The 15,406-nt window shown below is 21.0% G+C and overlaps 6 protein-coding genes across 6 annotated transcripts; 2 read left to right on the top strand and 4 right to left on the bottom strand. All coding sequences in view use genetic code 6, as the record gives it.

Annotated features, from left to right (window-relative positions):
• Window positions 1-187: 187 nt before the first annotated feature.
• On the bottom strand, window positions 188-623 carry TTHERM_000894535 (hypothetical protein; the record flags this gene model as incomplete). Its single annotated transcript, XM_012798654.1, has 2 exons — window positions 188-296; window positions 553-623. 2 exons carry the CDS (start codon window positions 621-623, stop codon window positions 188-190), a joined length of 180 nt encoding a protein of 59 aa, XP_012654108.1.
• A 4,197-nt stretch (window positions 624-4,820) lies between these two features.
• Window positions 4,821-6,050, bottom strand: TTHERM_000894534 (transmembrane protein, putative; the record flags this gene model as incomplete). The annotated part of the gene is made up of 4 exons (XM_012798653.1): window positions 4,821-4,923; window positions 5,089-5,178; window positions 5,407-5,687; window positions 5,769-6,050. The coding sequence occupies 4 exons, from the start codon at window positions 6,048-6,050 to the stop codon at window positions 4,821-4,823; spliced, it is 756 nt and encodes a 251-aa protein (XP_012654107.1).
• Window positions 6,051-7,013: 963 nt separating this feature from the next.
• Window positions 7,014-8,287, top strand: TTHERM_000894533 (Ras family small GTPase; the record flags this gene model as incomplete). Its single annotated transcript, XM_012798652.1, has 6 exons — window positions 7,014-7,065; window positions 7,124-7,263; window positions 7,373-7,455; window positions 7,513-7,620; window positions 7,713-7,857; window positions 8,213-8,287. 6 exons carry the CDS (start codon window positions 7,014-7,016, stop codon window positions 8,285-8,287), a joined length of 603 nt encoding a protein of 200 aa, XP_012654106.1.
• Window positions 8,288-8,718: 431 nt separating this feature from the next.
• On the bottom strand, window positions 8,719-10,320 carry TTHERM_000894532 (cyclic nucleotide-binding domain protein; the record flags this gene model as incomplete). Its single annotated transcript, XM_012798651.1, has 7 exons — window positions 8,719-8,791; window positions 8,983-9,072; window positions 9,296-9,385; window positions 9,445-9,534; window positions 9,818-9,907; window positions 10,176-10,225; window positions 10,282-10,320. The coding sequence occupies 7 exons, from the start codon at window positions 10,318-10,320 to the stop codon at window positions 8,719-8,721; spliced, it is 522 nt and encodes a 173-aa protein (XP_012654105.1).
• An 857-nt stretch (window positions 10,321-11,177) lies between these two features.
• TTHERM_000894531 (hypothetical protein) lies at window positions 11,178-11,474 on the bottom strand (the record flags this gene model as incomplete). Its single annotated transcript, XM_012798650.1, has 2 exons — window positions 11,178-11,234; window positions 11,295-11,474. The coding sequence occupies 2 exons, from the start codon at window positions 11,472-11,474 to the stop codon at window positions 11,178-11,180; spliced, it is 237 nt and encodes a 78-aa protein (XP_012654104.1).
• Window positions 11,475-12,236: 762 nt separating this feature from the next.
• Window positions 12,237-14,765, top strand: TTHERM_00894530 (translation elongation factor EF-2 subunit; the record flags this gene model as incomplete). Its single annotated transcript, XM_001020348.2, has 1 exon — window positions 12,237-14,765. The coding sequence occupies one exon, from the start codon at window positions 12,237-12,239 to the stop codon at window positions 14,763-14,765; it is 2,529 nt and encodes an 842-aa protein (XP_001020348.2).
• Between the last annotated feature and the right edge of the window lie 641 nt (window positions 14,766-15,406).

The following is a 15,406-nucleotide window of genomic DNA, read 5'->3' as shown; positions in this document are numbered from 1 at the left end:
GAAGAAAAATATGAAATGATAAGATTAATTAATTAATAATAAAAGCAAAATTTTAAAATAAAATGATGAGCTTAATTAACAAAGAAAGAACAAAAAAAAGCAAGCACAATAAAAAGAAAAAGAATAAAGAATAAAGAGCTTTATTGTTTTTAATTAGTTTTTACAATTAAAAATATCACAATCCAAATCAAATAAACTATTTTTACCGAAGGTCAAGTGTCAAATTCTTGAGATTAATGCAATTTGCTAAAGCAGAACCTAAGCCTGATGCACCCATTGCACCAATTTCATTCCAACTTTTTAAATATTGAAGAAAAAATATATCATTAAATAGTTAATTAGAAGGAAAAAATGAAGAAAAAATATGAAATGATAAGATTAATTAATTAATAATAAAAGCAAAATTTTAAAATAAAATGATGAGCTTAATTAACAAAGAAAGAACAAAAAAAAGCAAGCACAATAAAAAAAAAAGAAAAAAGAGCTTTATTGTTTTTAATTAGTTTTTACAATTAAAAATATCACAATCCAAATCAAATAAACTATTTTTACCCAAGGTCAAGTGTCAAATTCGTGAGATTAATGCAATTTGCTAAAGCAGAACCTAAGCCTGATGCACCCATTGCACCAATTTTATTTTCACTTTTTAAATATTGAAGAAAAAATATATCATTAAATAGTTTATTAGAAGGAAAAAATGAAGAAAAAATATGAAATGATAAGATTAATTAATTAATAATAAAAGCAAAATTTAAAAATAAAATGATGAGCTTAATTAACAAAGAAAGAACAAAAAAAAGCAAGCACAATAAAAAGAAAAAGAATAAAGAATAAAGAGCTTTATTGTTTTTAATTAGTTTTTAAAATTAAAAATATCACAATCCAAAACAAATAAACTGTTTTTACTAAAGGTTAAGTGTCAAATTCGTGAGATTAATGCAATTTGCTAAAGCAGAACCTAAGCCTGATGCACCTTCATCACCAATTTAATTTCCACTTTTTAAATATTGAAGAAAAAATATATCATTAAATAGTTATTTAGAAGGAAAAAAATGAAAATATAATATATAATAATATAGGGTTTCTGGCGCAGTTGGCATAATTGACTATGTCAAAAAAAAAAAATATCAATCTAGGTTTTCAAAATTTATTTTTTTCAAAAAAAAGATATGTTATGCTTTCTAAAAATTAGCTTTATTTATAATTTTATTAAGATATAAATTAAATAGGCATTTCACAATAGTTAATTAGGAGGAAAAAATGAAGAAAAAATATGAAATAATAAAATTAATTAAAAATTAATAAAATTAACAAAGAATTAAAAAATAATAAATCATAATAAAAAGAAAAAGGAAAACAAATCAAATAAATTAAAATAACTTTAATGTTTTAAATTAACTTTTATAATTAAAAATATTATAATGTAAAACAAATAAATAGCTTTTATTAAGTGTAAGTTTTAATAGCAAAAATGAATTAAATATATCAAATAATAAAAAATGAATAATCAATAAATAATTAAAAATTGAAATGAAAATAAGTTAAAATTGCTAAAAAATTTAAGTTTTAATAAAAATCAATAAATAATGATGATAATTTCTTTTACATAAATTATTTATTTAAATAAATTTAAAATAAAATAAACAAAAAATATTCATAATAATAAAAATAATATTTTTTAATTAAATTTACTTGAGATCAATATGGATAACCTAATGAGATAAAAATGAAGAGCTTAAAAACTTTTTTTATTAATTTATTTAAATTTAAAAGTTATTAATAAAAAAATTAATAATTACTTCTTCTAATTTTTCGTAATATTTAATCTATTATATCATTTATTTTTTTTTCAAAAATATTGAATAGCAGTTTATGAAATTTAATTAATTAATTGTAAATGGATAAAAAGAACAAATAAATATAATAATTAATTAATTATCAAATATTAATTTATATATTTGGTTTTATGAAGAGATATCGCATTCACTATTTAAACTTAATATTTATATTTAAAACATATACTTAAAAATATAGTAGGAATTAAGGACAGCCAGTTATTTATTTAATAATATTTGAAAAAAACCTGGTAGTGAATGTTCTTAAGTATTATAAAAATAATGTTTATAAGTAGATTTTTCTGTTTTAGCTCTGTAATTTTAGGAATAATTATAATATTTCTAATTATAGCATTATGCCTACAGACAAAAATTTCATGGTTTGCCTGACACTTATTATGAAATATATTTTTTATTTATTTATTTATTAAAAAATCTAATTTATATAAATATTTTATAATTGAATTATAATTAATTATTAATTTAATCTATTATAATTTCAAAAACAAAAAATTTTTTTACATCAAAAACTTTTACTATACAACCGTATACCATATAATATAATTATAGATACATATATCCATAGAAGTAGGTACACAATATAGAAGGTAAGCTATACAAAAACTAAAAAAATAAATAAAGAAAATGATAGAAACGATCCCATCAATAACAGTGATAAATAAAAGAGTATTGAAAGAAGGCAAGATCTACTAGAAACCATCATCAGAATATATATATATAATTAAAAATTTAGAATGAAAATTTGTAATAAATAAAACGATTTATGTTTTATATTTGTAAAAGAAATAAACAATCAATAGTAATTAATTATTTTGTAATTAAACAATTTCTAATGAATAAATTAATTGAAAAAAATGATTTTAACTTTAGCAAGTAAAATAAAGGATTTTTAGTCTTTCTTAATAAATGTAAATGAAAAAGTTAGCAAATTAGAAATTAACTTTAAAAATGCAATTTTTCTTTAAGAAGACGGGATCAACTAGTTTATATCAAATTTGTCAAAATTGACTAATCTAAATAATCTTACTGTAAATTTAGTATATTAGTCTTTTAGTGGAAACATAATACAATCTCTTTCTCAACTAATATAAAGCTTAAAAAATTTAGAATCTTTTAGTTTTGAGTCTAGTAGAAAAATTTTATCTGCTATAGAATTAAATTATTTGCTAAGCTCTCTTGGCAATCACACTAGAATTTAAAATATTTCTATTTAAGCAACTAATTATAATCCCTAAGAAGCAAGTTTATCTCTTTTTAAACACTTACAACGATCTAAATCACTTAAAAATTTAACATTTTCATTCCAATATGAAAGTAGTGTGTATAAAGGAGTATTTAAATATGAAGAAAATTAGAAAATTATGATCTTAAATATTACAAACATCTTGCTTGATGAAAGCGAAATTCAATCTTTATCTTTATTTATCTAAAATAAGAAAGAATTAGAATCATTTAAACTCTATTCTTATGATTCAAATTATTCTTTTGAACAAATCAAATATTTATTCAGTGCCTTTGAAGGCTTTTCAAAAATCTAAGATTTAAAATTTGAGATATCTTAAAATAATTCTGTAATAGAAGAATCTTTATCATCATTATTTAAATATTTAGGCTGCAATAATTCATTGAAAAGAATTGAATTTGATTAATAAAAAAATTCATTTTCTTTTTATAAAAACTTAAATTAAATAACTTTGCATTTGTCAGGAATCTCTTTAAATGATTTTGATGCTTCATCTCTTTCTTTATTTATAAAAGGATAAGATGATATATCAAAAATTGAAATATATTTAGGTAGTTGTACTATTTAAGCTAGCCAATTTAATAGTTTTTTAGATTTCCTTTAAGATAATTAATATATTTAATAGCTAATTTTGAGATTTAATCATCAAAAAGTAAGCTCTGAATAATTTTATGCTATTGTTTAATGTTTGAAATAATCAAAATCACTCAAATAATTATAAATGGAAATTTGGGGCTGTAAATTAGAAAAGTAAGTAATTGAAGCATTATCTTATTAACTTTCTTAATTAGAAAATATTGTAAGTTTAAAACATCAAATTTTTTTTGACGAAATTGACACATCTTCCTTCATTGATTAAATTATAAAAAGTAAATCTTTATAAGAATTAGAGATTAATATTTCTAATTTAGAATAAAATGGCGATTATAATTTCAAAACTTAAAAACTTTTAAGTATGCCAAACTTAAAAAAACTTAAATTAAATTTTAAACTTCAAAAATGTAACAGTAAAGAGTAAGAGTTTTTTAAAGATTTAGATATTATAAAATAAACTAATTTATAGCATCTAGCAATAGAATTAGATTATGGAAATGATGACGAAAGTACAAGGGAATCATATGCAAATATAGGTAAATATCTCAGCAAACAATCATTAATTTACTGTCTAAAAATTTTGGTGAGTGAAAATAATGATTTGGAATCAAGTATAATACTAATGAGTTAATTAATAAACTCTAATATTACTTCATTTGAATTTCGTTTCTCAAACTGGGATAGAAGATATTATATTGAACGTTTAAATAAGCTATACTTATAAACAAAAAGAAAAATTAAAAAGGTTGTTAGCTTTAAATTTTCTTGAAAAAAATTTAGTTATAAATTTTAAACAATTTAAAGTCAAATTTATTATAAATTCAGAATAAAAAGAAAATTAGAATGTTAATAAAAATAATTATCCTTTTTAAAATATTATCTTTTATGTATATCTTATATAGAAATTTATTTATTAATTATTTATACATGTAGAGATTATTAATTTTTTAATAATCATATCAGTTAAAAATTTATTTTTATGATCATTTATAAGTCTAATTTAAAAAATTTTTTAATTTTATAGTAACATTTGAATTACTTGAATAATACTTTTAATTATTATTGAATTAAACAATACATTAAATTAATTTAAATTTATTTTATTATCACAATATTTAAATATTTTTTCAAAATAATTATATCACCCAACATGATGATAATTTTATTATTTTTTGAACTAACCTTTAGATTTTAAGCAGTTTTCTTCTGAATTTCTATTAGTTTTTTACACTGTTTGAATTTAAAGTTATTATATTAAGAAAAAATATGTGAGTTTATATAAAAGAAGTTGGTAAAATTAATAAAAAACGAGAAAATAAATTACTAATTAATATTTATTTGTTTTTCCAAATTAAAAAATGCAAAAATGTTGATAAAATAATTAAATTATTTTACCTAAAATAAATTGTCAAATTTGAGAGGTTATGGCACTAATTTAAACTATAACTCAAATTTGATGCACCTGAATCACCAATAGAATTCTATCTTTAGTCATTTAAAAACAAATAAAATTTAATTGAAAACATATTAAAATTTAAATTTAAATATAAAAATATATTAGCAAATAATGATTGAAATAATTTAATTTAAATCAGAATAAAAAAAAAAATAAATGTGATAATAAAATAGCTAAATTAATATATTAAAATTTTATATCTATTATAATTAAATTAAAAAAAAATCCAAAATCTTAGTAATAAAACTTATTATTACCTAAGATCAAGTGTTAAAGTTGAGAGCTTAGAGAACTAAGCTAGGCTAGAAGCCAAGATTGATACTCCTTCATTTTATAATGGATTATAGCTTTTAATTTTTAGAGATATTAAGTTAATTAAAAAGATAAAGTTGAGTAGAAAAATATATTAAAATAAAATAAAACTTTGATGTTACAACTTAAAATCATAATCTTTTGTTGAAATAGTAAGCAATAAAAAATAATAAAATAATTGAAATTAAGTAAGTAAGTAAGCCAGAATAATTTATAAATAATATATCTAGTAACAGTATAAAAAAATAAGCAAAATATTAATTAATACAATTTTATAATTTTATATATTTACCTAAGATCAAGTGACAAAAATGAGATATTAGAAAACTTAGCTAAACTAGAACTCAAAATTGATACACCTTATGCTCCAATTAAATTTCTCCTTAAAAATTTAGAAAATTATATCAGATAATATAAAAAATTTTTGAGAAATATAGAAAAAAAGAAGTAAGAAAAAGAATTTACTAATAAAATAGAAATTTTAAGCTTAAAATTTTTAAAGATGAAATGAATAAGCAATAACAAGTACTTAAAAATAATATAATAAACAGTATAATTTATTTTAATATCCTGATATTAATAAACTCATTAATTGAATATTGAAGTGGTTTTCTAAATAAATTAAGTGATTCAAAATATTAACAAAATTAAATAATTTATTTTTACTCAAGGTAAAGTGTCAAAGATGATAGATTAGTGCACTGAGCTAAACCAAGTCCCAATTTTTATGTTCCTTCATCACAAATTAAATAGTTACTTATAATATTAAAATAAAAAAATATTAAAAGTTTGGAGAATAATAAAATTAATTTAGAAAAGAAATAATCGATTGTTAATTAGTTAGTAAATCAATAAATAAATTTAAATTAGAAAAAATAAATAAATAACATATCAGCTGAGCAAATCTTTTTTGGTTTTGAAAAAAAATTATTATTTAGGCATTTTGTTTATTTATATTTAAACTAAATAGTTTCTAGTGTATTAAAATGTACTTTAATTTAATAAAAATATATTATTACTTTAAACTAATCTAAAGATTTGTAAGTGATGACAGTTCAGAGCTTAGAAACTTTTATGGCAAAAAAGAGATTAAATAAAATATATGAAAATAAATTATTATTTTACATCTTAGATATCGTAAAATACTATAATATTATTTTACATGTTTTTTTTCTTCTTGCAATTAAAATAAGTTAAATTAAAAGTAAATTTTGTAAATTAATAATTTTGATCTCTTTTATTTATTTCTTTTTTTATCAATAGAATTATAAGCTTATGTTTGTTATTTGTTATTGTATTAATATATGTATCTCCACTATCACCCTCCCTCTCCAATTTAAAAAATATTGATTTATTAAAATAAAATTAGTTATTTGATTGAGGTATTATTTTATTATTCATATATTTTTTCAAATAATTACTTTTAAAAAATTTGAATTTTTTATAAATAATTTACAAAGCTAATAAAATAGCCATTCAAGCAAGCAAATAAGAAAAAAAAAAATAGAAAATAAATCGTAAGCGATTTATAATTTTTTATTTTTCAAAATAAATGGAACCGAATTTTAATTATAGGTTTAATATCTTTCTAGTTGGTGAATCTAGTATAAAATTTAAATTAAATTAACATATTAATTTTTATTCTAAATTTATTACATTAAGCTGTAGGAAAAAGTTGTATTGCTTCATAAGCTTCATTAAACAAATTCATAGATAAACATGAAACAACAATAGGAGCAGAATATACAACTAAAATAATAAAATATGACAATAAAATCTTTAAAATTAACATCTGGGATGGAGTAATAAATTAATTAATCATTTTTATATTTTAAATTAAAATTTTTTTATTTTTTGCTTGCTGACTATTTATTTTTCATACATTTAAAATTTTTTGGATATGTATTTTAGTCTGGTAAGAGCGAATATAGAAGATTGACTTTTATTTACATTAAAAGAGTATAAGGAGCTATTTTAACTTACGATATTACTAAGTAAAATAATATAAACTATTAATTAGCTAAAAAATAAATTTATGTAATATTTATTAGTCGTGAAAGTTTTCTTAAAATTAGTGATTTCATTGAATTATGTAGAACAAGAGGGAAATCTGACTTGACTTTGATTTTAGTAGGAAATAAGTTTGATTTAGAATAAAAGTACATACATACATATCTTGGTTTTTTTAAATAATTTAACAACAATTTTTTAGTTTAATTTAATATATCAACCATATCATATTAAAATAAAGTCGTGAAGTAAGTTATACAGAAGGAGAAATGTTTGCTAAAGAATAAGGTCTTATTTTCTATGAGTTAAGTGCATATACTGCTTATAACATTGAAGAATTATTTAACAAAATTACTGAATTAATTTACATAAAAATTCAAAATGAAGTAAAGCTTAAATTTTTATTATTCATATTTTTTATTAATATGTTTGTTTAACTGCTTTTAGTTTGAGTGGTTGGTTGGTTATTTTTATAATTTATTTTTTTTTAGTCTTGATAATTTTTGACATGGAAATATATTTATTATAATTTTATAAATATTTTATGTCTAAAGTCCTACCCCTCTTCATTCATTTATTTACTTTAAATAAAAGAGTTTTAAACATAATAAATTTTAGCATCAATCAAAATTTTAGATTTTTTAAATATGTATAATCTAATGTGAAGAATTTCAATTTTGTCAAATTAAATTAATTAACTTATTTAAATATTCTGAAAACTTCTAATTTATAAATACAAAGGCTTCTAAAAATTAAGGAGAGTAGCTTATTCTATCTCAATAAAAATCGTCTATTATTTCGAGCAAATGTTTTTGAATGGTGATAAAATTAGTATTATAATACTAAATTAATAATTCTTATATATAAATTTGAAATTAAAAAATGAATTATATTGTGTTAGAAAATATATTTATTTAGATATTAATATAAGTAATTATACAAATAATTGAAAAAATATTTTAAGAGAACTGTTGTCTATTGAACAAAATGACTTTAATTGATTTAATAAAAATTTGAATTAAAATACATGTTAATATTTTAATTATATATTTGAAGCAAAAAAATATTGTAATAAATAAAATTATTATATATATAACAATCTTTATTAAAAATAATTTATTTTTTTATTTGAAGAATTTTTTCAATAAAAATTAATTGATTAATATTTTGAATTATTATTGAATAAAACAATGCATTAAATTAATTTTATTATCACTGTATATAAATATTTTTTAAAAATAATTATATCATTCAGTATGATGATAGTTTTATTATTTTTTAAACTAACCTTTTGATTTTAAGCAGTTTTCTTCTGAATTTCTATTAGTTTTATATACTGTTTGAATTTAAAGTTATTATATTAAGAAAAAATATGTGAGTTTTATAAAGGATTATGCTAAAATTAATAAAAAAATGAGAAAATAAATAAAATTTATAACTAATTAATTATTTATTTGTTTTTCCAAATTAAAAAATGCAAAAATGTTGATAAAAGAATTAAATTATTTTACCTAAAATAAATTGTCAAAGTTGAGAGATTAGGGCACTAATTTAAACTATAACTCAAGTTTGATGCACCTGAATCACCAATAGAATTCTATCTTTTGTCATTTAAAAAATATGAAAGTTAATTGAAAATATTTTAAAATTTATAAAAATAAAAAAATATGTTAACAAATAATGATTAAAATAATTTAATTTAAATCAGGAATAATAAAAACAATAAATACGATAATAAAATAACTAAATTAATATATTAAAATTTTTTCTTTTATAATTAAATTAAAAAATAATCCAAAATCTTAGCAATAAAACTATTTTTACCTAAGATCAAGTGTTAAAGTTGAGAGCTTAGAGCATTAAGCTAAGCTAGAAGCCAATATTGATACTCCTTCATTTTATAATGGATTATAGCTAAATAAAAAAGGAAGCAAAATATTAATTAATGCAATTTTATAATTAAATATATTTACCGAAGATCAAGTGACAAAAATGAGATATTAGAAAACTTAGCTAAACTAGAACTCAAAATTGATACACCTTATACTCCAATTAAATTTCTCCTTAAAAATTTAGTAAATTATATCAGATAATATAAAAAAGTTTTGAGAAATATTGAAAAAAAGAAGGAAGAAGAAGAATTTGCTAAAAAATAGAAGTTTTAAGCTTAAAATTTTTAAAGATGAAATGAATAAGGAATGACAAATGCTTAAAAATAATATATATAAACAGTATAATTTATTTTAATATCTTGATATTAATTAACTCATTCATTGAATTTTGAAGTGGTTTCCAAATTAACTAAATGATTCAAAATATTAACAAAATTAAATAATTTATTTTTACTCAAGGTAAAGCGTCAAAGATGATAGATTAGTGCACTGAGCTAAACCAAGTCCCAATTTTTATGCTCCTTCATCACCAATTAAATAGTTACTTTTAATATTAAAATAAAAAAATATTAAAAGTAGGGAGGAAAATAAAATTAATTTAGAAAAGAAATAATCGATTGTTAATTAACTAGTAAATTAATACATTTAACTTTAAATTATTAAAAATAAATAAATGACATATTAGCTGAGCAAATCTTTTTTAGTTTTGAAAAAAAAAATAATTCTTTATGCATTTTGTTTGGCTTATATTTAAACTAAATAGCTTCTAGTGTATTAAAATTTATCTTAATTTAATAAAAATATACTATTACTTTAAACTAATCTAAAGATTTGTAAGTGATGACAGTTCAGAGCTTAGAAACTTTTATGGCAAAAAAGAGATTAAATAAAATATATGAAAACAAATAATTATTTTACATCTTAGATATCATAATATACTATTATATTATTTTACATGTTTTTTTTTCTTGCAATTAAAATAAGTTTAATTAAAAGTAAATTTAATAAATTGATATTTTTGATCTCTTTAATTTTATTTGTTTTTTATCAATAGAAACCCTAGTTAAAACTAAATAAATTTCTTTATATATTTAGAATTTATTAAATTTATATCATTTTTTATTTAAAATTATTGAAAAAAAAATCAAATATTTGTTGAATTATGATTTTTATTTTTTTATTCTTTTTTATTAAAATTTAAAACATTTTAAATGTATTTTTCCATATTATTTATTTTATTCCAAGACAAAAAAACACTACCAATTAATTGAAGAGAAAAAGTAATTAACTAATGTAAGAATATGGTGAGCTTCATAAATAATCTAAATTCCTATAAAATACATGTGAAAATATAATAAAATTAAATACTTAATTAAACACATTTATTGATATCAAATTATTTAACTTAGCAGATTACTAAATTCATTCAATTCAAGATTTTAATTGGCATGTAAATAAAATAATTTATAAAAAATACTTAGATTTATTATTTCTTTAGATTGAGAAAATAAAAACCTTATTTAAAATTAAGTAAATATGAATAAAAAAGGCAAAGGATTTTTGGCTTTTTGATATTAATTTATCGTTGTAATTTAAAATTAATAAATTCGATGAATTAATTAATAAAATTGCTATTGAAATATTAATATCAAGATTGATTATAGCATTTAGCTAATTTATTTGATCAAAATTTAAATATTTTCAAAAATATTAACATTAAATCAATATATTTATAATATTTAAACATTTTACTGAATAAAATACTTTTAAAAAAATAAATAGAACAATTTATATTAATTTTAATAGTTAATCATTCATAAAAAAGCTAACATATTTTTATACTCTCTTCTTTAAGATTCCTTTCTAATTAGCTAATTTTGGATAAAGGGTTTCTTAAACTTGGGAATGATATTAAACATGAATGAAATTACTTTTAAAATTTGATATTTATAGATTAGCAAGATAAATAGCTGAATTAACACTGACCTCTTATATGAATGAATAACCATTAGCATAATATGTGAGGAGTTTTCTTAAGAAATTTATTCATATAAAAGGTGAATTATATTAACCTATTATTCATTCTTTATGCGATTAGTATTGAACTCCATTTGATTTTATAATATAATAGATATATTTTTAATTCGAATTATTTTTTATGAAAATGTTAAGTAATAAATAAATAATAAATAAAATATTTTAATCAAAACTATCAATTTAATTTTCTATCTTTTTTAGATTTCTTCTTTTTTGGTGAATTAAGGATCTATTATTTTTTAAATAAAATTAAAATAAGAGATTAGTTTAATGAAATATTAAAAGAGAATTTGATGATTTTATTATAATTATTTAACTCATTTAGAATGAAGATTAATTTTATAGCCGAATTAATTTTTAATTTCTAAGCATTTTTCAATTTAATTGTAAAATTTCAAAAGAATTATTATTAAAAAAAATGGATTTTATCAGCAATATTTTTTTTCTATTTAAAAGAATTATTATTAATTCAAACAGATTTCATCAGATGGTATTTCTGAAATTAATTAATAAATCAGAATCTATTTTCAATATACTTTGCTTAACTCTTAATTAAAATTTACTTTTTTTAACATTAGCAATATCTTAATTAATTTATTTGAATATATATAGATGAAAAGAATTATTTATATTTATTTCAGAAATCAACAGATCTAAATATTTTCATCTATTATTAAATAAAATAGTCAAATATTGTTTTCTTTAAAACCTTTACTATCAAGCATATTATTGAAGGCAATTAATTAATTTATTAAAACAATAAAAACCACTAAAAAAAAAAGAGCAATAAGCTAGCAAATTATTTACAAAAGACACTAAAGAGAAAATATCAAATAATGAAGACTCTCTAAATTGAGAAGATAAGAGAACTCATGATGAACCCTAACCAAATCAGAAATATGTCTGTCATAGCCCACGTTGATCACGGTAAGACTACTTTAACTGATTCCTTATTAGCTAGAGCTGGTATTATATCTGAAAACAACGCTGGTAAAGCCTGCTTGATGGATACTGACCCTAAGGAGTAAGAAATGGGTATCACCATTAAGTCTACTGGAGTTTCCTTATACTATCAAAATACTGTGACCAAGTAGGAGAGTATCATTAATTTGATTGATTCTCCTGGTCATATTGACTTTTCTGGTGAAGTCACTGCTGCTTTAAGAGTTACTGATGGAGCTCTTGTAGTAGTGGATGCTGTTGAAGGTGTTGCTGTTCAGACAGAAACAGTTCTAAGGCAGGCTTGCCAAGAGCGAATACGACCCGTTCTTGTAATTAATAAGCTAGACAGGCTTTTTAGTGAACTTAAGGATGATTATGAAAATATTTATCAAAGACTTGTTAAGATTATAGCAAAAGTTAATTCCATCTTAGAGATGCACGAAAACGATTCTATTAGAGGTTACACTTTAGATCCTTCACTAGGTAACGTTGCCTTCTCTTCTGGTAAGTAGTGTTGGGGATTCACCTTAAAAACTTTTGCAAGAATTTACAGCCAAAAATTCTCAACCAAGGAGGAAACCTTAATGGCTAAGTTATGGGGAGATAACTACTTTAACTCTCAAACCAAATCATTCACCTCAGAAATAACCAAAATTAATAACTAAAACAAGAAAGCTTTGCGCTCTTTCATTGAATTCGTTTTAGTTCCTTTAGATAAGTACTACTCTGCTTCTTCAAGCGCAGATGTAGAAGTTCTATCTAAGATGGTTGAAAAGCTCAACCTCTCTACTATTTTAACTACAGCTGAATTAGAAAGACTCAAACAAGTTGATGTTCAAGAGAGAATCAAAAGAACTATGAGAGCTTGGTTACCTTTAGCAGATGCTATACTTGAAATGGTCTAAGATCACCTTCCTTCGCCTAAAGAAGCTATGAAGTATCGTAGTTTGTATCTCTACGAAGGGCCTGCAGATGATGAGGCTTGCACAGCCATGAGAGAATGTAATTCTGAGGGACCTCTTATGCTTTATGTTTCAAAAATGGTCCCAACTGCAGATCTCAGCAGATTTTATGCTTTCGGTAGAGTATTCAGTGGTACAATTTCTCAAGGAATGAAAGTTAGAGTTCAAGGCCCTGATTACAAGCCAGGAAGTAAGGAAGGTCTCTTTATCAAAACTATCTAGAGAACCTTTTTGATGATGGGTAAATAACACGAACCTATCGAATCAGTACCAGCTGGAGGTACTGTCCTCATTTTAGGTGTTGATAATGCACTTACTAAGACAGGCACTCTTACAACTTCTGAAACAGCACATAATATCAGAAACATGAAATATACGATTTCACCTATATTGAGAGTTGCTGTTAATACTCCCAACTAGCAAGATCTTCCACGTCTTCTTGAAGGTCTTAAGATGCTTCAAAAGTATGACCCTCTTGTTTAAGTAGAAGTTGATGAAAATACAGGTTCTTATGTTGTTGCTGGTGGTGGAGAGCTACACGTCCAAATTTGTCTAGAAAAGCTCAATGATTTCACCCACAATTCTATCAATATCGTCGCTTCTCAGCCCACTGTATCGTATAGAGAAACCATAGGTGATAAGAGTTCTTAAATGTGCCTTGCTAAGACTGCAAATAAGTTGAATCGTTTATATGGTACTTGCGAACCTCTAGATGAAGAATTAGGATCAGCTATTGTAAGCAACAAAATAAATATACAGGAAATCAATAGTTAAGAAACAATCAACAGTTTGGTGAATGATTACTCATGGGAAAGAGAAGATGCAAAGCGTATATGGTGCTTCGGTCCTCTAGAAAAGGAATCAACTAATTGCATCGTAAACCAAACAGTTGGTATATAAGGTATGCCTGCCATTCAGCCTTCAATCATAACAGCTTTCGAATGGTGTACAAAGGAAGGTCTTTTATGTGATGAACCCCTAAGAAATATTCGTTTTAACATTATGGATGCAGTAATACATGTAGATCCAGCTCACCATCGTAGCAATTAAATAACACCAGCTGCTAGAAGATTATTTAAGGCTTGCCAATATGTGAGTGAACCTAAAATTCTGGAGCCATTTTACTTATGCGACATTAGAATTCCAGACGAAAGCAAAGGCCCTATATATGCAGTCTTAAACAAGAGAAGAGGTATAGTTGTTGGAGAAGAATATGAAGATACACTCTCTGTGATATAAGCCCACATCCCTGTATCTGAAAGCTTTGGACTAGACTAAGCCTTGAAGTCAGCCACTCAAGGTAAGGCTATACCTGCTCTCTCATTCAGTCACTGGCAAGTAGTTTAAGGCAACCCACTTGACCCAGAATCAAAATCAGGTAAGATCGTCAATGAAATAAGAATTAGAAAAGGTTTGAATGCTAAAATACCAGAGCTCAACAATTATCTTGATAAACTTTGATAAAAATCTTAATATTATTAATTTAATTATTTAATTTATCCTTATTTAACTAAAATTTATATCTCTATTTGTTTGTTGTATTTTTTAATAAATTATTTTACCCTTTTAATTTAATTCTTAAAATAAATGTAAATGTTTAAATATGTTTAAGCATAAAATATTTGATTTCATTTAAAATTTTATTTTTATTATTTATTTTCTTAATTTTTGAATAATAAAATAATAAATTTTGTTATATGATAAGAAAGATCTTGCTTGCTTGATTTGCATTTTAATAATCTTTAAATATTTTATAAATAAAAACTAAGTAATTAGATTTTAGAATAATTATTTTTATATGAACTATTTTATCTAAAGAACAATTTATACTTTAATTTAAAAAATAATTATTATTTAAAATTAAGAATATTTGTTATCTAATTCATAAGTTATTTTATTTACTTAATAAAAATTTGAATATTAAACAGCCTCTAACAAATTTAAAAAACTAATATTATTATTTATTTGTAATTAAAAAAAATATTATTATAATTTACTAAAGAATTTTATAAATATATTTGTTTGTTTATTATTTTAAATTTATTTATTTTTTTACTTTCAATTTCTAAAACTTTTTAAGAAAGATCCATAATGTTATTAAT

Source organism: Tetrahymena thermophila (genome assembly GCF_000189635.1).
Source record: "Tetrahymena thermophila SB210 genomic scaffold scf_8254572, whole genome shotgun sequence".
Classification (NCBI taxonomy): Eukaryota; Ciliophora; class Oligohymenophorea; order Hymenostomatida; family Tetrahymenidae; genus Tetrahymena; species Tetrahymena thermophila.
This window is presented reverse-complemented; position numbering and strand designations above follow the sequence as displayed.